Below are 26,608 nucleotides of genomic sequence, written 5' to 3'. Positions count from 1 at the left end.
AACAATAGAATCTAAGTCACAGAACAATTACCGATTTCACCCTATAATGAAAGATATTAACTAGGAATAGTCAAAATAAATTAGGAAATTGATGACACACACAAAAGTAAACACAAAATTAGACCTGGTAGTATATTCATTAAGACTGAGGGCCAACCTTTTCTTTTATGGAAATGCAGATTATACTCATGTATGTTAATGGTAATTATGCAAAAATGTAAATAAAATGAATTTAAGGAGGCAGATCAGATGGCAGAACTAGAGAGAAAGTAAAGAGATCCCAGCTTGCTTTTGAACCTTAATTTAGACATATGACTGAGTTTTATTATTTTTAACTTTAACTGTAACACGGTTGGAGAAAATCGAGATTAATGTTCCTATATCTGAAAAACTACATGAAACTTTGTGAGCAGGTATATTATATGTTACTACCACTACTGAAGCAAAACCATGGCAGTAGTTTGAATTGACACAAAGTTAGATATTTCATGCATAAATATGTAATGTAAAAATTTGCATATTTTAATAAATTAATATCTGTAGTTCTTTTGCGTTTCATTTCTTAATTCTGCTTCAGTCAATATAAATAACAAGGATATGTTACTGCTAAAAATTTAGTGTTAATTTTATTGATTCCAAAGATAAAGGTACATAAATTTTGCTTATTTAATATTGGGAACATAGGACTTGCAAACTCCTCTTAAGTCTTGTCATTGTATCACACTTAAGTAAAACATGCATTTCTGCCTTCTTCCTAGACATCCAAGAGATCCATCTCCATGGAATACAATGTGTGAAATGTTACGCTGCTTTGGTGTGCAACTGATTTAACATGTGAAAGAGTATGAGCCTTCTCAGCAGCACGAGACAGCATACATATGGAAAGACAAACTTGTGTGTCATCTTCAGTTGGCTATAATGTTATACATTGTTTGTTGTTCATGTTTTATAGGAACAATGGTGTCAGTGGGTGTGTTCAGCCACATAATGAAGATGGACGACGCCCTGGTGGGAGTCCTCTCATGCACCAGCAAGATCATCTCAAGCTTCGTGTACGCCTTCAGTTACACCACATGGATGATCTACATGGGTAAGTAAACTCACTGTAGTAGGTGTGATCTAAAACTCAAGGGAAGTTTTGTTTTCCTTAGAGAACCCTTATTTATTCATTATCATAAACTTTACCACCTTCAGAGTAATCCCCCTCAGATACAATACATCTGAGCCAATGGTTTTTCCAATCTTGGAATCACTTCTGGAACTCACTCTTTGTTATGTTGTTTATTGCCTTAAACAATTCTGTTTTTGTTTCATTGATGGTGACAAAATGACGTCCTTTTACGGCTCTCTTCAGATACGGTCCCAGAAAGAAGTCGCAGGGGGCCATGTCCAGCAAACGTGCTAATGGAGGCAACAGCGTAGTGTTGTTTCTTGCAAAAAAAAAAAAAAAAAAAAAAAAAAAAAAAAAAAAAAAAAAAAAAAAAAACACCATGATCAACCATTGAGGTGTGAGTGTGAGCATTATCGTGATATAATTTCCGTGAGTGGTTTTGCCACAAATCTGGTTGTTTTCTTCAGACTGCTTCACACAAATGGCACACAACTTGCAGACAGTATTTCTTAATCACCATACGAACATAACTCCTGATGCACTATCCCATTGTACTTGAAGAAAATAGTGACAAGAACCTTCACATGTGATTGAACTTTTCGAATTTTTTTCAGTCTCTGCTCTTCAGGCGTTTTCCATTGTGAAAACAGGGCCTCGATTTCAATGTCATAGCCATATACCCACTTTTTGTCACCTACTGTAGTCATCTGTAGAAGTTGTTAATCTTTGCTGACTTCATTCAAGAACACCTGAGAGACATCTATGTGACATTCATTTTGGTTGAAATTTGACAATTTTGGAACAGACTGGGTTGCTGCATGTTTTGTGCCCAAAACCTACAAAAAAATAAAAATAAAAATAAATTGCTTCGCATGAGGCAGAGTATATGCAAACTTCATCAGCAACCTTCCTTTGGAGATTTGGCCATTTTCCACAACCATTTTCTTTACTCCTTCCAGACTGACTTCAGTAATTGATGTACTAGGACAATCATCTTTGGAACACTTATACCATTTGTAGACTCTTATAGATTCACCAAAAGCCACAGTCAACATTTCAAATGTGGTTCAAATGGCTCTGAGCACTATGGGACTCAACTGCTGTGGTCATAAGTCCCCTAGAACTTAGAACTACTTAAACCTAACTAACCTAAGGACATCACACACATCCATGCCCGAGGCAGGATTCGAACCTGCGACCGTAGCGGTCGTGCGGTTCCAGACTGGAGCACCTTTAACCGCTTGGCCGCTCCGGCCGGCTATTTCAAATGTGGTGCTGCACTTTACTCCGAAGTGTTGTGATTTATGAAATAAACCTTAGAATAAAGCCCCTAAATGTGCAGTATCTTAGATACAAGCTCAGATTGCTGCAATTATTTGTGCATAAGCAAGTCATCACATCTACTAGTAATAACAGGACTTAAAAGACAGTGAAACAGCGTATCACAAATCAGCAGATAGTTATTGCAGGCAGCAACACAAAGAGGAGAGCGTGGCAATACCTGTCAGTGCACATCTTAGATTTGAAAGAATTGCATTTTCTGAACAATATGCTAAAGAAGGAAGAATTGAAATGACTAGCACTGTAGACCACATAAATTATTATTCAAGCGGGCTAAACATGAAGTTATTGGAATATACTGGCCACCAAATGCTGATCTGTTATACAGTTTTGAGAGAATTAACAAGAAATTTACTTCAAATTCTTTGATCCATCATTTTGGAAAGTAACAATTCACCAAGCCCTCAAAAGCATGTATAAAGCCCATGAAATTAAAAAATTCCCATTACTTTTTGATTACATCTCACATAACACCCATACACAATACAAAATGAAACTGCTCACATTACTAAATAACTGATCATTTTGGCATGTCAGTTCATTACTGTTTATCAAGCTTGAACTATTCCCCGAAATTGTGATATGATTCATGAAAATCACCCAGCCCACTGTCAGAGAACAGTAATTATTGTCATTCACTCTCCCCCAAAGTGTTCCATACTGAACAGCTGGTCTGTACTTTAAACAAGGCACTGCACCACTCTATCATCCTCCAGTTGTGTTAGAATGGTTTGAATACCACTCCATGACCATGACAGAACCCAGGTCCTCCTCCATCCTATTGAGACAACACCGAATAAGGTTAGTGCACTTTGGTCTCAGATCCAATCACTTTCCGTAAGTTGCAGCAGCAGTAGATAGGTCGTGCATGAAAAAGGCTTCCCAAGACCTTCATCAACTCCTGAAGTCACGACAGCCCCTGTCGGTACCAGTATCAGAGTGAGAAAAAGTACTACACATTACTACGTTAGTAAAAGAAATTGCATGGCATTGTTGCCTGAGAAATCCTGAGAGGTAGATTCATTTCATATTTATTCCTCCATGTACAACTGTCCTTTTCCTCGTACTATGTGATAATTGTGTCTTGAGAGTAGCTGATAGAAATGATTGTGTATAGGCCTAGTGGGCTCACATATTTGTGTTACATGATTATGAGAGAAGGGAGAGGGCAAAACCCAGTGCTGGCATAAAGACTTCACCTCTCAAGTAACACCAGAAGGGACATGAAGTTTGAAGTTCCCATCTGACAGACAATACCATTCAATACATATATCTTGTAAGGAACTTACTAGCACTACCAAAACCTGGATAACAGGAATTAACTTTGTCTTTGATGCCATCTACAAGATATTTCAGGAATACTCTTACAAACTTTGACATCATATACCTCAACAAAAAACTGTTTTATAAATGTATGTTCATAAATTCTCCATTATTAAAATTTACAGTGAGTAAGTTAAAGAGAAAATACAACAAATAATGTCTGTGATCATTAACTAAAATTCATTTTTTGATAGAAGTCAGTCATTGTGGATTTGGTAGTAATACCTGTTGTTGTTCTTGTCATAGTATTGATTTGCTTGTTAAGTATTGTCTTGAACCAAGGCAAAACAGTTATTATGTAAGCAAAAAAATGTGATTTTTATGTAACACTACACAAGTGTTAAGGCTATCTCAAATGTGTTTCCAAACAGAATACATCAAAATAAACCAACATTTGCTGCTGTTTATTGTCACATTATTGAAATTTAATAAATTGTACCTACCAAAAGTGGCAGATCAGGTTACATGAGGATTTACTTATACACCTAACTACAAAGAATGCATTCTGCAGGCTGAATTATCCAGGTATCAAAGTACAGCGTATCACCTTATGATGTAATACATGATGTAGGATCACATAGAGTGGACTTCATGGGCAGTTGATGTATCTGTACTATCTTCAATGTGTGTAGAGTGTTTTCTACACCAATAATCAGCCACAAGAAAATGTTTGCCAGTGCTTTGTTCTACCAACAGCCAACCAAAACAAATGGTTCTAATGGCTCTGAGCACTATGGGTTTTAACTGCTGAGGTCATCAGTCCCCTAGAACTTAGAACTACTTAAACCTAACTAACCTAAGGACATCACACACATCCATGCCTGATGCAGGATTAGAACCTGCGACCGTAAGGGTCACGCGGCTCCAGTCTGTAGCGCCTAGAACAGCCGATCAATTATATCTTCAGGCTCATTTACACGTGAGCCGACATGTGGAAGAAAATATTTTTATGGACAAATCAAAATCATTGTGATAAAATTTAAGCTAGACTCCAACAGTTCATCAATCTGTTTGGATCGTAAACTCAAACCAATTCCAAGATAAAAGAAACATCATAATTTACTGCTAATGGCATAACAAACAATCTTTAAATATCCAAAATGAATTTTCACTCTGCAGCAGAATGTGTGCCGATATGGAACTTCCTGGCAGATTAAAACTGTGCACTGGCCCAGGATGCAAATCCAGGACCTTTGCATTTCAAGAACAAGTGCTGTGTATGAGCTACACAAGCACAACTCACGACCTGTTCTCAACGATTTCCTTGAGGAAGAAAGGCAAAGGTCGTGGGTTCAAGTCCCAGTCTGGCACACAGTTTTAATCTGCCAGAAAGTTTCATATTAGTGCACACTCAACTGCAGAGTTCATTCTTGAGACAATCCCCAGGCTGTGGCTAAGTAATGTCTCCACAGTATCCTTTCATCCAGGCATTTCAGTCCTGCAAGTTTTGCAGGAAAACGTCTGTGAAATTTCAAAGGTAGGAGATGAGGTGCCGGAGGAAGTAAAGCTGTGAGGACAGGGCGTGAGTCGTGCTCAGGTAGCTCAGTTGGTAGAGCACTTGCTTGTAAAATGCAGAAGTCCTGAGGTCTACTTTTGGTCCAGTGCACAGTTTTAATCTGCCAGGAAGCTTGAATCATAAAATAAATAAGTACATAGGCTCTCACAGCTGTTATCAGTTATGTCATTAGTAACTGGGTAGTGATGCCGCAACATTCTTGCAGACCCTTCTAATCTAACAGTTCAGCCTTCTTTTTCATCCCTTCTTCAGGTAACTGGCATGCACCTAAATGATGATGTGACTGAGAAGACAGTTGCATTTCTGATCAGTTTTAGCAAAGCACTGCCTGTAGTTTAGCGCATCACAGATAATCATTTCCAGAAATCCATGCAGTTTCTTCAATGAATATAAAGTCTGTGTTCCAGACTCCAGCAGCAGTAAGTGCCTACTGCTGCCCCATTCCTTCCTGCCACGTGGATGCCTTAAGAGTCCACTCTAAAAGGCTATATAACCTGCATGGAGCTGGAGAAGTTGTCATAAAGTGACCCAAGTCTCTGTAAGAGTACTTCCTATCTCAGTGGTTTACAGTGTGTGCTCTTCCAATGCATTTTTTAGAGTAAATTATCCATGAAAAACAGAGCTGCAGAATAAATACAGTTACAGTTGAAACTGCACCCCCCCCCCTCCAAAAAAAAAAAAAAACTGCATCTTGGACAAAGTCATGGACTGCTGTCCATGTAAACCTTGCTGTTTTTTAGGCTTCCAGTGTTTTCATGCATTTTCTGTTTTTCATTAAGAAAACTAACCAAGATACTAATCTTTCATGAAATCCTGAAATTACTTTTCCTCACCTGTATGACTCCAGCTTCTTTTGACTGCTTAGTATTTTTTTTTTTTTACATTTTTAAAGGATGTTAGGTTTTACAACAAATATAAAATTTTACAAAAGTAAAAAAAACTTTTAATAACCACTCTAGTCCTAATAATCTACTATTCTACTTTCAATAACTAAAAAGTAAAGTCCTAAAATCCTAATTATTAAAAATTACACAACATTTTCACATAGATTTTTTTCATATGTTCCAGTCTAAAACATGGTTCTTTGCACTTGGCAATTTTGTGCTATCTTCTCTGTTGTGTCGTGTCTTTTATTGCTGCCTTTCCCGTTTCTCCCATTTTTTTCTTTCTGGTGTGTGTACTTCACACATTCTCTGGTTTCTTGTATTACCTGATGGAGGTGAAATCTTTTCTGGGAAATAAATTCATCTTTGTTGCACAAAGCCAGTACAGTTGTTACCTATTGGAACTCAATCCAGAAGCATCTTGGCATATTGGTAATTTAGAAGAGCTGCTAACTACTTAGCAAGTACCAGTGTTTGTCATAAAGCTGTATGACAAGTAATAATGTACCATAAACAGGACTCTGTATATATAGATGTAGGAATTTTTCTTTGAAATATATCATTGTAATCAAGTAGATATTGTTACACACAAACAGCATTAAGCAGTGGAGTAATAGTTTATTGGACATACAGTATACATCTGAAGTTTCTGTAATGTCTTTGTCATGTGTTAGTGTATACTTGGCTGATTCCACATCCTACATCTTGATGGGATCCACGGTACGTGATGAACAAATAAATAAATGAGCTGAATTTGTTAACCTTCCCTCACCTCATTGTTCACAATTGTTTGTTAAACGTAACTTTTCTTGCATTCTGAACAATGTGTGTTGATGATAATGATTTTTGTTGCAGCACCAATTGCAGAAATTCTTAATGGCACATCATTCATCGCAATGCGCTCCATCATGTCCAAACTGGTTCCACCTGACGAGTTGGGTAAGTTTCACTTGTCTCGTGCATCTGAGCATTACATTCATAGTCACATGCAATGAATAAATAATGGCTTAGAAATAAAAAAGAGCCATGTGATAGGTACTTTTAGGTTCAAATGAAATTATGCAGATAACCTGTGTGTTTCTGGATTACCACACTCTCAATAAACTACTCAGTGCCACACAAAGGAAAATCCAGGATGGAATGTAACAACTCAGCATCTCTGCTATATTGTTGTAAACTACACAGTGTGTAGGTTGCTACAACCTACATCATCGATCTGCTTTGCATACTCTAGATCTCCCTCATTGAATTTTATCTTCCACTGTCCTTTCAGCTATGTTTTCCAGTGAATATCCATGCCATATTGTTTCCAGCTGTTCTTCACTGGGTGTGTTGTGAATCACATCAGAATAGTCCTTTACTTTCCTTATTGTTTCTCAAGATGCAAAGAAATTATCAGTACTGTCAATGCACATCTTTGGTTTCTGTTTTCCTGATTTTGATCTCCATAGTTAATTATTTGTAAGTCACATGGATCATAACTGGAACAGTTTGCTATGATGTGATGTGAAATGAGTCAGCTTTACAATTGCAGTCCACTTTCTCATTAAAAAGTGTGGCAACACAGACCATTCGCATGACTGTCTTAACCTATTAATGCCCAAAACATATTTTTGTTTTCGATTTTTATTGAAATTAAGTCAAAGTAGTTCTTTGTAAGGGAAGCAGCATGTATCAATGACTAAAATGTTATTTATTTTTAATTTTTAGACTGTTATATTTCACATATGATAAAACATACAATGGACATTAACATTTACAGTTCAGCTGTACCATTTATTATTTTATGTAGCAAGAAAACAATGTTAAATCTAATTTTATTCATAAAACTCTATGTTACTGTTTTTCCAATTTACAGTTCAGTCATTAATGACATTGGGAAAATAAAAACAAACTGGACTAAATCCAACACCACATTATTTCAGTAATATGTTCTGTATTTTGCACATTGTTTACCTATGATATTGCAAAGAACAAGAATCTGGGTGAAGACCAACATTACACTTTATGAAACAAAATTTTGTGCATTTTTCCACAATTTTTACATCTCCTCTGAGTTAGAATTTTGTCCACAAAGTGTCCAACATTGACTCTGCGGACATCATTTGGTAGACCTTCCCTGGATTTTGGCTTGGCCCCTCAAGGTTTATCCATTAGTACTGATATCAGTAGAGATAGTACAACACTTCTTCAAAACTCCAACAAACTTTCTATACAGCATCTACGTACTGATGAGGCAGAATCTAACAAGAGAGCAGTACAATTTCTTGGAGTGTATCCCAGTTCTATATAGACCTCTTAGTTAGTTGAAAAGATCAACACCTCCCATCCCTTTGTTGTATAATTGTACCAAGGTTGCTTGAGGCATGGTTACATGCTTTCACTTTGCTTTACTCCATCTCTTGCAGGTCCCTTGGTAAGACAATCATTGATTGCAGATTTGTTGCCAATGTCACTTGACTGTTTTTGTGCCAGCTTAACAGTATAAGGTGTTCATCTTGAATAACATGATAAGATACATGAGGTTCCATTTTTAAGTCTTTCAGAGGTGCTTTCCCAATCCTGTCTCTCTGGATAGCGAAAATGCAGTGTAATTCATGCTTGCTTAGTGATTCCAAAGGTGGCAGAGAGTTGAAATAGTTGTCAACAAAGGCAACACAATTAGGAGGAAGAAAAACTAAAAAAATTTTTTCTGTGAGAATTTCTGAATTTTTTTCCTCCTTCTTGTCATGAGCACCAAAGTAAGGACTGAACTTTACAACATAGCCCTCAGATGTTGTGACCATAGTGAATAGGTTTCCCCTTATGAATTGTTTCATCCTGTTATATCCCTAATAGAGTTCCATGCCTTCACCTAAAGAGAAAAAACATCCCAGTGGCTGAACAAGTAGCAGAAACTTGATGTTAAGGTCTTTCGCAAGCGGATAAATTTTCTGAGTTGGGTCTATAGTTGTGTTATCATTGAAATGCAGAAAGCGATGAATTTGTTTCTACTGAATGCTTACAAGGTGACTGTAAGTATCTGCCCTTGTCTCCCAATACATTATTTTAAAGAGGCTGGATTGTAAACCGAAAGAAGATTTCCAAAATGTTTGTATAACTCACCAACTGATAGTTGAAATTCTAAATATACTTTCTGAGCAGCATTTCCACAGTCTCTTTACAAATATACTCCAAAAAGTCTTCATTTAAAACTTCCTTGGCTATATCTGCTGGCATGAACTCCTTCATTTTATCCACAAGAAAAGGCTTTGATATTTACCAGTGAAATCTACTTAACTGCCACTATTCATGGTTATCAGTCACTTGGATGTCCACTTCCTTGGTATTGTTTTATATTTCTTTGATAGTTCCGGTGTTTTCTTATATTTGTTGTCGCTTTCTCTCACAGGCTGTTCAATAACATTGTTTCTCTTTCCTTCTGAAGTGGCTTGTACGTACATTGATTTATTTTTTTATTTTTATTTATTTTTTTATTTCGTGTTCCATAGATCCATATGGGAACATATCCCTGGATATAGAATGAGTCAAGGTTTTTACAGATTATTGTTTTGTGCACAGATACATTGATCTTATCATTAGATTAAAGAAACTGTGAAGTTTAGCATATACCCTTACATATTACCGTATTTACTCGAATCTAAGCCTAAGCCGCACCTGAAAAATGAGACTCGAAATAAAGGGAAAAAAAAATTCCCGAATCTAAGCCGCACCTGAAATTTGAGACTCGAAATTCAAGGGGAGAGAAAAGTTTTAGGCCGCACCTCCAAATCGAAACAAAGTTGGTCCATTGTAATATGAGACACAATTTAGGTCGAATGAATGACGATACAGCTACAGTAGTTTGGTTCGAGTCGTAACCTTAGCAGTTAAGCTTTACCAGGTAGCCATTGCTATGCGTCAGGCGCTCCGTCCGTATTTATACGGGTACCCTTCATTTTTCACGTTCTTCGTCTGGTTTGAATCGATTGCTTATTTTGCTTTGATCTGATAAGAGCCGTTTTCTTTGTTATAGGTGTTTGTCACTCTAAGCTGAAAATGCATTACTGTACTGTGTCATGCATTGTTTGTCGCATTTTGATAGTGCGTGTTTACGGCCAGTCGCCGCTCGCGGTATGACTTGCTTTTGTGCGCGCTACCGCCGCTTAAAAAAAAGAGGAATCGTCTCATTAGCGAAACAATGGCAAGAGACTGCTATTTGTTGTTACTTACACTGCTGCTTTCTTTGATAATGATCAACAAGAACCAAATAATAGACTGCGTATGATAGAACATGTTCTGAACGAGAGTTTAGCGAAAATTTTTCTCCGTTTGAAAATCTTTGCGGCCGCTTCTTTAGTACATCAAATTCTGCACAGAAATTAGTCATCTTACATTTAAAATCTAGTCAGTTGCCGTGCTTCATTTCTGACTATCACTATTAGGCATAAGAATAATACGAATATAAACATGACATGATACGTATATTCTTCCGAGTTTGCTGTTGTCTCACTCTAGTTTCGTAGTTTATTAGGCAGCCAGGATTTAAATGACATAGTAGCAAACACGAAAGAACACATGACAAAATGTTTATATTCGTATTATTCTTATGGTGAAGATAATACTGCATGTGATTCACATTTTATCAGGTTCCTATTAGCAACCATCTCTTCTCACAGGTAGGAAAAAACTCGGAACGTAGAGTTGGCCATATTGACAAACATCCCTAACAGTCTTGCCAGTCGGATTTTCGTAGTACATTGAAAATCTGCTACATTCAAAGATGAACAATACGGAATTTGTATCTACTTCGTTGGATAATGTACGAAAATGCAGTGGTCGAAACTCGGGGCGGAGAAAAAAAAAGCTCGTCTTCTACCTTTTTTTTTAAATTTATTTACTGATGCAGAGGTTTTGGCGCCAGTATTTATCTTTATGCCCACAAAGCATGCTTGTGTAGCGCTACATATATTCGACGGCAGAAGTTAGTTGTGGCGGCACCTACCAACATTTTTCAGAACTTACGCTTGCTTTGCACTCGATTCTAAGCCGCAGGCGGTTTTTTGGATTACAAAAACCGGAAAAAAAGTGCGGCTTAGATTCGAGTAAATACGGTAGTTAAGATACAGGACATCTGAAAGAATATACAGTCATACATAAATTTGGGTATTGTTCTTAAGTTATACAGGCATCATATACAGACATACATAAATTTGGGTATTGTATTAAGTTACACTGTACTTACAGAGTATGATTAATCAACTGTAGAGGTCACACAGTAAGGTTTAAGCACAAACAAGAGATTCTATGCATTTTTGCTAAGAAATTCATCAATACTGTAACAAGATTCATCTAAAAGGAACTGCTTCAGATTTTCTTTAAACTTTGGCATGTTTCCAACCAGTTCTTGAATGTGTGGTGGGAGGGCATTAAAAATCTTGACTGCAAAAGAACTGCTTTAACAGTGTCACTGACATTAACGAGTCTTTTATTGTCACTAGAAGCATTGTCACAAACAGAATCATTTCCATCACATGATGGAAGAAGGATTAAATCCAGCTCATCAGCTCATTCTTTAAACTCAAGATACTATCTTCATCGCTGAGACTCTCAAGTGGTTTTAGGATCTCTTATGTATCAGGGGCATTATCAAGAATTTAGCAAAATGACTTCAGGAAACTGCATCTTTTATTTTACTCTAAAAGTAAAAAAAGAAATGTTACCTGAATTACATTTTAAAGTAGTTATAGTTTCCAATTGTATATCATTCAGCAAAGTATTACTCTATTACACAAGCCTAGATAAAGATTTTACAACCAGAAACAACATCATGCTTAATTGGTATTCTGATCTAATACTAAAACTATGAGTCAAACATTTATGTCAATACAAGCAGTTTCTGTATAGGATAAAATTAATACCTGTTGCACATTATCTTGCCAGCCCAGAGTAAATGGCTAACTGTGCAATTATGTAGGATTATACCAAGGGGTATCGAACATAATTGTATAGGACTTATATGTACGGAGGTAGACATTTTTTGATATACAGAGATCGAGATTCTTCTTCGTCACAATGGATAGATGAGCAACTACTGTCATTGCACTAATCCATTCAACACAGTGTGAGGTGGTCTTGCATAGAGGTTCTAATGTGGTGCCTACGGGACCAGGTGTTTGATGATTTTTGTAGTATCATTGCACTGGTTTACTTCATGAATGCAATTGGGTTTTAAGGCAAACCTTTTTATGCTCCTTATCATTAATATTGTGGCAGCTATTTATTGTACCACACATAACATGACCTAGGCTACACATAGGTAACATGTATTCTGACATGGTTATGCCACATTTTACTGTGTTTTAATTTACTTTATTATTCATTTATATTAGTTAATTATTTTTAAAAAATTTATTTTTAAATAATTGTATGCAGTGCATTTGATTGTTGTGATGCATGGCCTATTACAACTGTGTGGTGCAGTTTTGTGAATAATGGCGTATACATATCTTCATCTATTATGCTATATCCGAGTAAAACAGTTAAAACTATTAACAACAGCATGACATATTTGCCCCTAATGTTACATATAGTTTTAATAATATACAATGTGTCCTTTTGAGCCACTTACATAGTTAACATAGATACTTGTCAATTGTTAATGTATGTTCTATATATTTTTATAATAGTACATTTGTTCTACTCATTGTACAGGGGCCTGAAGATGGCATCAATGTAACACCAAAACTGGTAGCATATAAGAAGTTCATAAAATAAATTTCTACAATACATACGGCTGTTCGCAAATTATTGTATCTAGAAATACATGCCAGCCGTTGTCCCACGATCCATAAAGGATCAACAAAGACTTTTTGTGCATTGCGCTGTACATGTTCTATAATGTTACGTTTAAGGTGTGCAGTCTGCCGTGTTGGGTATATTGTAGATGTCACTTCTAGCTGTGAAAGCAACCCAGAATGTAGATTGACAGAAATTCTTCTGAACACAAAATGGTACTATATATCAGCATCGTGACACTGATTTAGGATGATTGTCTGAACAATGTACATTGAAAAATGAATGAACAGCATAGCACAAGCTTTACATGTCATAAAGTAACTTCTTTGTTAGCATGTGTCAACCAAAGAATGTTGTATTATTTAATTAGATAGATAAAAAATCTACTCACCAAGCGGCGGCAGGACACACACATAAAAGACTGTTGTGACTGGCAAGGTTTCGGAGCAGAGTCTCCTTCATCAGGCAGAAGGGTTGAAGAGGAAGGAACAAGGGTGAATGAAAAGGACTGGAGAGGTCTAGGAAAAGGGGTAGACTTTGGGAAAGTCAGCCAGAACTGCTGATCAGGGGAGACTTACCATATGGGATGAGAAGGAAAGACTGATTGTTCGTTTTTGTTGTGCATGTTGGTATTCCAGTTGCTATTAGTTTACATATCAATTGTTATTTTTTATTTGTAGTTCACTGTTGCTGTTTGTGTTTAATATTTTGCCATTTTGTTGTTTGGGGACAATGAATGGAATGACAAGTGCACAAATCATAACATTTTCAACATATTCTTCTGCTTGAGTTCAATAAAGGGGTGACAGCAGCAGAGGTAGCCAGAAACATTTGTGCTATGTATGGGGATCAGACAGAGCATTGCAAGAAAACAGTTTTGTCATTTTAAGGAGGATTGTTTTGGCGTTAGTGACTCTCCACATTCACAAAAATTAGTGGGTGGCCATATGTGCATCTCTGCTTGCAAGTCCATAATTGATTTGTGAACAGCACTGACCGTTCCTATCCTGTATTGTTACTGGTGATGAGGAATGGTGTCTTTACACTAGCATCAGGAAAAGAAAGGAACAATTGAACCTAAACTAAGTAGCAACTCCCTGTTCAAAGATCTGCACACATCTGCGAAAGATAATGTAATGCTTCTGGCGGAACGGTGGTGGTGTGGTATACTACAAGGTGTAACCATAACTGCTGACATTTACTGTCAACAGCTGATACATCTCGCAAACACAATCTGAGAACAAACAATGACAAGGAAGATAGCATGAAGTGGTCCTACTCCATGATAATGTTTGTCCAAATTCTTCTAGACAGACCCCCTCCCCCACCCCCACCACCCCACCCCCCCACCCAAAAAAAAAAAAAACTGTTAAAGAGCTGCATTGGGAATTGATTCCACGCCTTCATGGAACTTCCTTTATGGGTGAAAATCTGCTCCAGACATTGCTTGATTAGTTCTTCGCCTTAAATCCCCACAATTTCTACACTTGCAGAATCAAAAAGTCACTGACAGACAGTTGTAAATAGTGAAGGAGAATCTATCTATTATTGATGATTAAAGTCTCTGTTACATGCATCTGTTGCTTAGGGAAAAACGCTACAAACTTGTGCACCAATTGATTATGTGAGGCAAATGCCAGGATGGTTCCCACTACAAGGCCACAGCTATTAGCCCCAGCATTGTCAACCTACACCTGTAAGCATTTCTCTAAATGCCTGTATATACACATATGAGGCCAAACAGTACGACCACTGCACACGGAGAGACTGAACGCCATCTGATGGTGTTGTTGGCACGTGATGTGCTTAGCAAAGTATATAAGCAGGGCAGAGATGAATAGGGAATAATTCTAGTGACAATATGGGATGCAACTGGGTCAATCCACTGGTATAAACTGCCTTAATCGGGCAGGTAGGTTAGAAAATTTGAAAAGGGAAATGGATAGGTTAAAGTTAGATATAGTGGGAATTAGTGAAGTTCGGTGGCAGGAGGAACAAGACTTCTGGTCAGGTGACCACAGAGTTATAAACACAAAGTCAAATAGGGGTAATGCAGGAGTAGGTTTAATAATGAATAGGAAAATAGGAACGCGGGTAAGCTACTACAAACAGCTTAGTGAACGCATTATTGTGGCCAAGATAGATACGAAGCCCACACCTACTACAGTAGTACAAGTTTATATGCCAACTAGCTCTGCAGATGACGAAGAAATTGAAGAAATGTATGATGAAATAAAAGAAATTATTCAGATAGTGAAGGGAGACGAAAATTTAATAGTCATGGGTGACTGGAATTAGAGTGTAGGAAAAGGGAGAGAAGGAAACGTAGTAGGTGAATATGGATTGGGGCTAAGAAATGAAAGAGGAAGCTGCCTGGTAGAATTTTGCACAGAGCACAACTTAATCATAGCTAACACTTGGTTTAAGAATCATGATAGAAGGTTGTATACATGGAAGAACCCTGGAGATACTAAAAGGTATCAGATAGATTATATAATGGTAAGACAAAGATTTAGGAACCAGGTTTTAAATTGTAAGACATTTCCAGGGGCAGATGTGGACTCTGACCACAATCTATTGGTTATGATCTGTAGATTAAAACTGAAGAAACTGCAAAAAGGTGGGAATTTAAGGGGATGGGACCTGGATAAACTGAAAGAACCAAAGGTTGTACAGAGTTTCAGGGAGAGCATAAGGGAACAATTGACAGGAATGGGGGAAAGAAATACAGTAGAAGAAGGATGGGTAGCTTTGAGGGATGAAGTAGTGAAGGCAGCAGAGGATCAAGTAGGTAAAAAGACGAGGGCTAGTAGAAATCATTGGGTGACAGAAAATATATTGAATTTAATTGATAAAAGAAGAAAATATAAATATGCAGTAAATGAAGCAGGCAAAAAGGAATACAAACGTCTCAAAAATGAGATCGACAGGAAGTGCAAAATGGCTAAGCAGGGATGGCTAGAGGACAAATGTAAGGATGTAGAGGCTGGTCTCACTAGGGGTTAGATAGATACTGCCTACAGGAAAATTAAAGAGACCTTTGGAGAGAAGAGAACCACTTGTATGAATATCGAGAGCTCAGATGGCAACCCAGTTCTAAGCAAAGAAGGGAAGACAGAAAGGTGGAAGGAGTATATAGAGGGTCTATACAAGGGCGATGTACTTGAGGACAATATTATGGAAATGGAAAAGGATGTAGATGAAGATGAAGATGAAATGGGAGATACGATACTGCGTGACGAGTTTGACAGAGCACTGAAAGACCTGAGTCGAAACAAGGCCCCCGGAGTAGACAACATTCCATTGGAACTACTGACGGCCTTGGGAGAGCCAGTCCTGACAAAACTCTACCATCTGGTGAGCAAGATGTATGAAACAGGCGAAATACCCTCAGACTTCAAGAAGAATATAATAATTCCAATCCCAAAGAAAGCAGGTGTTGACAGATGTGAGAATTACCGAACAATCAGTTTAATAAGCCACAGCTGCAAAATACTAACACGAATTCTTTACAGACGAATGGAAAAACTAGTAGAAGCCGACCTCGGGGAAGATCAGTTTGGATTCTGTAGAAATACTGGAACACGTGAGGCAATACTGACCTTACGACTTATCTTAGAAGAAAGATTAAGAAAAGGCAAACCTACGTTTCTAGCATTTGTAGACTTAGAGAAAGCTTTTGACAATGTTGACTGGAATACTCTCTTTCAAATTCTAAAGGTGGCAGGGGTAAAATACAGGGAGCGACAGGCTATTTACAATTTGTACAGAAACCAGATGGCAGTTATAAGAGTCGAGGGACATGAAAGGGAAGCAGTGGTTGGGAAGGGAGTGAGACAGGGTTGTAGCCTCTCCCCGATGTTATTCAATCTGTATATTGAGCAAGCAGTAAAGGAAACAAAAGAAAAATTCGGAGTAGGTATTAAAATCCATGGAGAAGAAATAAAAACTTTGAGGTTCGCCGATGACATTGTAATTCTGTCAGAGACAGCAAAGGACTTGGAAGAGCAGCTGAACGGAATGGATGGTGTCTTGAAGGGAGGATATAAGATGAACATCAACAAAAGCAAAACGAGGATAATGGAATGTAGTCGAATTAAGTCGGGTGATGTTGAGGGTATTAGATTAGGAAATGAGACACTTAAAGTAGTAAAGGAGTTTTGCTATTTGGGGAGGAAAATAACTGATGATGGTCGAAGTAGAGAGGATATAAAATGTAGACTGGCAATGGCAAGGAAAGCTTTTCTGAAGAAGAGAAATTTGTTAACATCGAGTATAGATTTAAGTGTAAGGAAGTCGTTTCTGAAAGTATTTGTATGGAGTGTAGCCATGTATGGAAGTGAAACATGGATGGTAAATAGTTTGGACAAGAAGAGAATAGAAGCTTTCGAAATGTGGTGCTACAGAAGAATGCTGAAGATTAGATGGGTAGATCACATAACTAATGAGGAGGTACTGAATAGGATTGGGGAGAAGAGAAGTTTGTGGCACAACTTGACCAGAAGAAGGGATAGGTTGGTAGGACATGTTCTGAGGCATCAAGGGATCACCAATTTAGTAATGGAGGGCAGTGTGGAGGGTAAAAACAGTAGAGGGAGACCAAGAGATGAATACACTAAGCAGATTCAGAAGGATGTAGGCTGCAGTAGGTACTGGGAGATGAAGCAGCTTGCACAGGATAGAGTAGCATGGAGAGCTGCATCAAACCAGTCTCAGGACTGAAGACCACAACAACAACAAACTTCATTTACATTGGATGAATTGTTATAAAACCTGGGGAGAAGCATCTTGGAAATTGTGTGCTACTATTGTGGGAATGGAAAGTGGTTGAAGGATGGCAAAATCAAGAGTAGTTGCAAAGTATTTCACTTTCACAGCTGATCACAGAATCTGAAGGTCAGATACATACCATGTATCACTGGGAACCTTTTTTTTTTTTTTTGACTGCTCATAACATGCACAGCAGAATATTTCCACAATATCTGCCTTGTCTGTCACTTACTATTATACTTTCAGCTTCTGTACTGTATTCCTCAATTCATAGCTTTGTTTTGTATGTTTATGTGCTTATCTTCCAGCACACTAATGGTGGTGGTAGCCATAGTTTCATTTTCGCTAGTTGTAAACAGTGTCTTTAACTACGCTTACGTGTTGCACTGCCTTTTTGCTAGCTGGCATCAGAACTGTTTCTTTATCTGGAAGTACATTTACTTGTTCTGGTGCACTGTTTCTGAATGGCATTGGTACCGGGCACATATTGTAACATGTCACTTATTATATATTTACTTAGTTTTTGCTCTGACTCATTTATTTTCACAAACAGGGCATCATTATCCTCTTGTAGCAATTAATTATTTCATCTTTTGATGCTGAATCTGTTATGAGTTTTTGATTGCCCTGTGGCACCAGAACACAGTTCTGTGTTTTTTATTGTGTATACGTACCTTTACTGTTATTTACTTTAACAGCACATGAGTAGCTCCAATTGTCTATGTCACCACCATTTTTAAACACGTAACACATAATAAACTAGAATTTACATCAATTTTTGTGAGCTGCAAATTTGTTACGATTCTACTCTGTGGCATCTGGAATATGCTATCGGGAATATTTATGTAGGCTTCCATCAGGCTTGTGGTAGTAATAAAGGCAGCAGGACAGTTCTAGACAAAGCAGACCACCTGCTTTTCTTCATGCTCGATGTCTTTCCAATAGGCGATGGCATCTTCCTGCAGGCTAAAGTCGTACTACAGTGGTTTGGTGAGTGTGATAGTGAAATCCTGGCTATATCTTGGCACCAAATTTTCCAATCAGAACTCACTGGAACAGATCTAGGACACTGCTGGGTGGCAGCTTTGCACCCGCAAACCACCAGCTTGTAGTTTACAATAATTATGTGCTACATACCTCTGGAAATCAATCGAGGACTTGTTGAATCCGTGCTGTGCAAAACCACTGATTTACTGCATTTCAAAGTTGGAACAACACACTATCAAGCAGACTGTAATAGTGTATTGACTTACCATCGAATGAATTTTGTTTTACGGCAACTGAATTACATTCTCCACCGGGGTTTTGATTACCTCTCGTCGTACCCTGAAATGAGAAATGTCCTACCCACTATCCTTCCCACCCCTCCTACCGTGGTATTCTGCCGTCCACCGAACCTACACAATATACTCGTCGATCCTTATGCAACCCCTGCTCCCAGTGCCTTACCTCGTGGCTCATACCCCTGTAATAGACCTAGATGCAAGACCCGTCCCATACATCCTCCTACCACCACCTACTCCAGTCAGGTCACTAACATTACCTATCACACCAAAGGCAGGGCTACCTGTGAAACCAGTCATGTAATCTACAAGCTAAGATGCAACCACTGTGCTGCATTCTATGTGGGCACGACAACCGACAAGCTGTCTGTCCGCACGAACGGCCACCGACAAACTGTGGCCGAGAAACGAGTGGACAACCCTGTAGCTCGACACGCTTCCAAACGTGGTATCCCTCATCTCAGTGACCGCTTCACAGCCTGTGCTTCCTAATCTGTAATGCTGTGACATGTCTAACATCCTTACAAACGTGTTCCACGGGTGAATATTACGAGGGCCGTTCAGAAAGTAACCTCCGGTTGATTTAAAAAAATACACCAAGTTAAATAAAAATATTTTAATATATACATCTTACAACTACATCTTTGCACCATTTTTCTACATAGTCTCCATAGTGATTGAGGCACTTACCGTATCTCTTCACAAGCTTTGAAATTCCTTCTGCATAAAAATCACCCGCTTGTGCCTGGAGCCAGCCTGTGACCGCATCTTTGAGCTCTTCGTCGTCATCAAACCGCTGTGACCCGAGCCATTTCTTCAAATGCATGAAGAGGTGATAATCACTTGGCGCCAGGTCTGGGCTGTAAGGTGGATGGTTGATAACGTCCCACTTGAAGGACTCCAGAAGGGCCGTTGTTCTGCAAGCAGAGTGAGGACGGGCGTTATCGTGCAAAAAAACGATACCGGAAGTCAGCATACCACGGCGTTTGTTCTGTATAGCCCGTCGTAACTTTTTTATTGTTTCACAGTACACGTCTTGATTAATGGTCGTACCACGTTCCGTGAATTCAACCAACAACACCCCTTTGGCATCCCAAAACACCGTTGCCATCAGTTTTCTGGCAGAAAAATCTTGCGAGGCTTTTCTCGGTTTGGTAGGCGAATTTGAATGTGCCCACATCTTTGATTGTTCTTTTGTCTCAGGCTTCACGTACTTAATCCAGGTTTCGTCACCGGTCACGATTCTGTTTAACAACGGTTCTCCTTCGTCCTCATAACGTGACAGAAAGTCTAATGCAGAGGCCATTCTTTGAGTTTTGTGGTGGTCGGTAAGAATTTTGGGCACCCATCGTGCACAGAACTTACGGTAACCCAATCTTGCTGTCACTATCTCGTACAAGAGAGTCTTAGAAATCTGTGGAAAACCAGTAGACAACTCCGACATTGAGAAATGTCGATTTTCACGAACTTTTGCATCAACTGTCTGAACGAGTTCGTCAGTCACCAATGATGGTCTACCACTCCTCTCTTCATCACGAACGTTTTCTCGTCCACTTTTAAATAAACGTACCCATTCACGGACAACTCCTTCACTCATAACTCTCGGTCCGTACCCGGCACAAAGCTCACGATGAATAGCTGCTGAAGAATATCCTTTGGCTGTAAAAAACCTTATGACAGCACGCACTTCACATTTGGCGGGGTTTTCTACTGCAGCACACATTTCAAACTGCCACAAAAACTAAACTAGCGCAGGTACGACGTTCACTCGACCACGGCTTGATGCCGACTGACCTGTCGAGTGCGTGAACGCACAGATGGCGTCGCTACTCCCCCCACAACCCGCACTGTGACCAATCGGAGGTTACTTTCTGAACCGCCCTCGTACTACTGCTACAACTAACGATTGCTATTACTTTGCCCACAGGCCAGGTGAACTCCCTGTTTGGCGTGTGCGAGGCCCTGATGCCGCTGGTGTACGCCCCACTGTACACCAGCGTCTATGCTGCCACCATGGACTCCCTGCCTGGGGCCTTCTTCCTATTGGGAGGTGGTCTGACCATGCCGGCTGTTGCAATTTTCCTGTGAGTACGCCTAGCTAAACCTCACAGAGTTACAGTCCTCATGTAAACTATCAACAAGGAAACACTGGGGCACACTGCAGCCACGATATACAGGGTGATTCAAAAAGAATACCACAACTTTGAAAATGTGTATTTAATGAAAGAAACATAATATAACCTTCTGTTATACATCATTACAAAGAGTATTTAAAAAGGTTTTTTTTCACTCAAAAACAAGTTCAGAGATGTTCAATATGGCCCCCTCCAGACACTCGAGCAATATCAACCCGATACTCCAACTCGTTCCACACTCTCTGTAGCATATCAGGCGTAACAGTTTGGATAGCTGCTGTTATTTCTCGTTTCAAATCATCAATGGTGGCTGGGAGAGGTGGCCGAAACACCATATCCTTAACATACCCCCATAAGAAAAAATCGCAGGGGGTGAGATCAGGGCTTCTTGGAGGCCAGTGATGTGCTCTGTCACGGGCTGCCTGGCGGCCGATCCATCGCCTCGGGTAGTTGACGTTCAGGTAGTTACGGACAGATAAGTGCCAATGTGGTGGCGCTCCATCCTGCTGAAATATGAATTGTTGTGCTTCTTGTTCGAGCTGAGGGAACAGCCAATTCTCTAACATCTCCAGATACTGTAGTCGAGTAACAGTAGCACCTTCGAAGAAAAAGGGACCAAAAACTTTATTGGCTGAAATGGCACAGAAAACGTTCACCTTAGGCGAGTCACGTTCATACTGAGTTGTTTCCCGCGGATTCTCAGTGCCCCATATACAGACATTGTGACGGTTGACTTTCCCGTTAGTGTGGAAAGTTGCTTCATCGCTAAACACAATATTTGAAACGAAAGATTCATCTGTTTCCATTTGAGCAAGGATAAAATCACAGAAATCGATTCTTTTAATCTTATCAGCTGCAGACAGTACTTGAACCAATTTCAGACGATAAGGTTTCATAACAAACCTTTTTCGTAGGACTCTCCATACAGTTGATTGTGGAATTTGCAGCTCTGTGCTAGCTCTGCGAGTCAATTTTCCTGGGCTGCGAACAAATGCTTGCTGGATGCGTGCTACATTTTCATCACTCGTTCTCGGCCGTCCAGAACTTTTCCCTTTGCACAAACACCCATTCTCTGTAAACTGTTTATACCAACGTTTAATACACCACCTATCAGGAGGTTTAACACCATACTTCGTTCGAAATGCACGCTGAACAACTGTTGTCGATTCACTTCTGCCGTACTCAATAACACAAAAAGCTTTCTGTTGAGCGGTCGCCATCTTAGCATCAACTGACGCTGACGCCTAGTCAACAGCACCTCAAGCGAACAAATGTACAACTAAATGAAACTTTATAGCTCCCTTAATTTGCCGACAGATAGTGCTTAGCTCTGCCTTTTGTCGTTGCAGAGTTTTAAATTCCTAAAGTTGTGGTATTCTTTTTGAATCACCCTGTATTTCAGGCCAAACCTTTTGCTTTGACAAAGGATGAAAATTTGGTGTCCCCATACAGCAAAGACTTTCCAAATTAGATTTCAGAGCTCGGTAACACGATACTGTGGTGCTCGTTGTGTAAATTACGAGAGTGCAGAAAGGTTGGAAGTTAGGAGAGTAGTGCTGGCAGAAATTTAACTGTGAGAGTGAGTCCCGAGTTGTGCCTCGATAGCTCAGTCGGTAAGAACACTGTCCGTGGAAGACAAAGGTTCTGGGTGCAAGTCCCAGGGTGACACACAGTTTTAACCCTTAACTCGCGAGGTGACTTTTCTGTAATGTAAACTGTGAGCTGGGGTCTTTGGGACCCATACATTTAAACTGAGATCTAAGGCAAAAATCAATTGAAATTTTTAATTTATGCTACATAACATTTATTTTTACAATTATTTAAGTGCTGTTTAAATGCTTTTAGTTTATTTTATTGCAGTAAACAAAGCCCGCAGCATTTTACTATTTATCACACAAAAACACATAATTTTGTGTGGTTCTTTTAAATAGTGCACATAAATAGACTGTTAGAACACTGCTTTTTACATTCTGAAAAATTATGCAGTCTCAGTAGCAAATAAATTTCCAAATCAAACTAAATTCCAGGGTTTAAATTTGTGCATAAAAATTCCACCCAATACGTACAAATAGAAAGTCTGTCAGATTGACATTCATTGCTGGGAACTACATTTGTATCACCACTCAGAACACATTCAGTTTTAACAGACACTTTAAGTATTTAATTGAAGAAACAAACAGATCCCCATCACAACTTTCCTGAAGTTCTCCCTCTGGCTAATACTCTTGTTCAATATCAGAACTGCAATCACTGGCTAACATAAAACCATCTTTTTTATTTATTTCTTGATCTATATCACTGATACCTTCCTCCATTGACCGACTAACAATTTCATCAAACCCCGTAAAGTTAAAAATGACACATTCGTGCCAAGACATTTTGAGCTACACAGTATCATACTGAAGAAAACAGGTACATAGTTCATGAGGCAAGGTCTAGAAGACTCCAACACCTATCAGTAACACATGTTAACAAAAAACACAGAAGCCAATAACACGACTGACAATTCAAGGAGGGTAGGGGGGGTATAGAAACATTCCACCTCAACTGGCCTTGGAGAGTGAGCTAGAAAATTTTCTTGTGATCTGAGAGACCACACCTTGTGAGTTAAGTGTTAATCTGTCAGGAAGGTTCAGAACAGCATACACTATGCTGCAAAAGTTGAATATTAATTCTTCATTCTGGATACAATGGTGCCCACTTAACATGGTATTGATAAGAGCAGAAATGCTTGATGCTATGGTGACAAGGCAGAAATTTGATACAAATATGGCAATCACATCAGTTTTGATACACTGCTCATTCCAGAGATGTATGCTGAAGAGATTGTCAAGAATGCAGCAAATGTTACAAACCAAAATTACTTAAAACGTTTACAAAAGAGCTGATTTGCTAATATTCCTCCACAGATCCTAAATGAGCTGGTGCTCAAGGATATGTTATATTTTATATTTTTACTTGTGTGTTTCATAAGTAAAAATACTAAGTTGTGTAAAAGGAATAGTGAATATCATAAATACAGTACAAGGAGAAAGCACAATTTACACAATGATTGTAAAAGTCTGGTGATGGTGCAGATGAGTGTGCATGACACTGGCACAGAAGTCTATAATGTTCTTTCTCCATATATTAAATTAAGTTTGACAACAAGTCAGCATTCAGGGAATCTCTGAGGTAATTTCTTCTGTGAAGGTCATTCTGCAATTTGGATGCGTTTCTTAGTCACAAGGAAAAGCTTTCTAGAATTACAAAATATATGTATGACATAATGTAATATAAAATTGGACAATTGTATAGATTTTCTGGAAGATATGACTGCCATTTGACTGTATAACAGCTTTTATTTCACAACACACTATCAAGCAGGTGGCGATACTGCATTGATTCATCAATTAATGAATTACAAATAAGTAAATGAAATAAAACTTGTTGTATAGTCACATGGCAGTTATATTATTCAGAAAGTTTTATATGACTGGTTCTATACAAATGTAAAATTATTAATTATGTTAAGGCTCTTTTTTTTTATTTTTAGCTTGCTCTGTCTAATTTATGTATAATGAAAATGTGATTTAGTATCACCATAGTCTTTTTATACCATTACCACCTATGCACTGATTGCTTTAGAAAGATCACACAAACTGTCATACAGAAAGATGAACTGACACTCTCTATATCCTTGTAAACTTATCACAGACAGATTAACAAAGGAAGAAACAAATAAAAATAAAATAATAAGGGAGTAATACTTGAACTTCTTGATTAGTTTATTTCTTTCTTGATTTAAATTAGTTATACAACTGGACACAGAGGAATTTTACACAATGTGTTTCATGTGGTGTATGACCATAATGCCTATTTCAGGTGCTAACAGGTCATTATCACTTGTCTGAAATTGATCCATTATGACAGTAAAACAATCTGTTAACTGTAAACCACTTACATGCCTGTTCAGCTTTCATCTGAGCTGTGCCTGGTAAGGTTGAGTCCAGACCCTTGATTAGCATCCTTGTATCATCAGCAGACGTTACAGTTTTTGAAGCATCATTTGAAGTCACTGGAGGATCATTTATGTATGTCAGTAACAAGAGTGTGCCTAGTTTCAATCCTGGTCATACTTCAGATGTTACGTTGCCCCATTCTGCGGTTAGTTTCATGCGCTAGAAACAGTCTGTCTGTGAGACCTTATGTTTTCTGTTACGAAGGTAAGAGTGATTCCATGTAAAAGGGATGCCAATAATATCTTATCACTTCAGTTTGCTTAGTATAATTTTGTGATCCACACAATAAATGGATCTGGCAAGGGCACAGAATACTTGAACAACATTTATTTTCTTGTTTGTCTCTGGTGGCATTTCATTTGTACTGCCTTCTCTTTTAGAATCCCTTACAAAGAAACAAACTAAGTATCAGCTAGTAAATTCTGCTCATTTATCTAAGTTGGTATTCTTTAAGAGAACTCTTTCTCATACACCTTTGAAAATTAGAAGACTTGAATTAGGCCTGCATTTTGAGGTGGTTTGATTATCTCTGGTTTTGCAGATGGGAGTTACAACAGTATCTGTAAGTCAGTTAGGAAATATACCCTGAGTCATTTGTTGTTATTTTGTGGTCTTCAGTCTGAAGACTTGTCTGATGCAGTTCTCCATGCTACTCTATCCTGTGCAAGTCTCTTCATGTCCGAATAATGACTGTAACCTACATCCTTCTGCATGTGCTCACTGAATTCATCATCTACAGGTTCTAATCCTCCCCCCCCCCCTCCACCCACACACTCACACACACACACACACACACACTTCTCTGCAGTACTAAATCGGTGGTCCCTTGATGTCACAAAATGTGTCCTACCAATCAAGCCCTTCTTTTACTCAACTTGTGCCACAGATTTCTTTTCTTTCCAATTCTGTTCAATTGACATTAACCTATTTCTCTTCTTTAGAAACGCTTTCCTTGCCATAGACAGTCTACATTTTATATCATCTCTACTCCAACCATCATCAGTTATTTTGCTCTGTCTTGAGATATGTACTCTTCAGCAGTCTTCCGTAGCAACATGTTTCAAGAACTTCTATTCTCTGCTTGTCTACACTTTTCATCATCCATGTTTCATTTCTATACATGGCTACACTCCCTACAAATACTTTCAGAAAAGACTTCCTAATGCTTGTAGTACACGTTTATATGCCAACTAGCTCTGGAGATGATGAAGAAGTTGATGAAATGTATGATGAGATAAAAGAAATTATTCAGGTAGTGAAGGAAGTTGAAAATTTAATAGTCATGGGTGACTGTAATTTGATAGTACGGAAAGCAAGAGAAGGAAACGTAGTAGGTGAATATGGATTGGGGCTAAGAAATGAAAGAGGAAGCCACCTGGTAGAATTTTACACAGAGCATAACTTAATCATAGCTAACACTTGGTTCAAGAATCATAAAAGAAGGTTGTATACATGGAAGAACCATGG

General features: G+C 38.5%; 1 protein-coding gene across 1 annotated transcript in view; it reads left to right on the top strand.

Moving 5' to 3' along the window:
* Positions 1-26,608, top strand: part of LOC126215237 (solute carrier family 46 member 3-like) — a 366,563-nt gene that overhangs the window by 333,042 nt on the left and 6,913 nt on the right. Inside the window, exons 5-7 of the mRNA XM_049941901.1 lie at positions 953-1,090; positions 7,031-7,114; positions 20,933-21,089. Of these exons, the coding sequence (XP_049797858.1) occupies positions 953-1,090; positions 7,031-7,114; positions 20,933-21,089 (379 nt within the window). The remainder of the gene's footprint in view (positions 1-952; positions 1,091-7,030; positions 7,115-20,932; positions 21,090-26,608) is intronic.

Source organism: Schistocerca nitens, chromosome 12 (assembly GCF_023898315.1).
Source record: "Schistocerca nitens isolate TAMUIC-IGC-003100 chromosome 12, iqSchNite1.1, whole genome shotgun sequence".
Lineage (NCBI taxonomy): Eukaryota > Metazoa > Arthropoda > Insecta > Orthoptera > Acrididae > Schistocerca > Schistocerca nitens.
The sequence above is the reverse complement of the archived record's forward strand: the minus strand, read 5'-3'. Positions and strand labels throughout refer to the sequence as shown.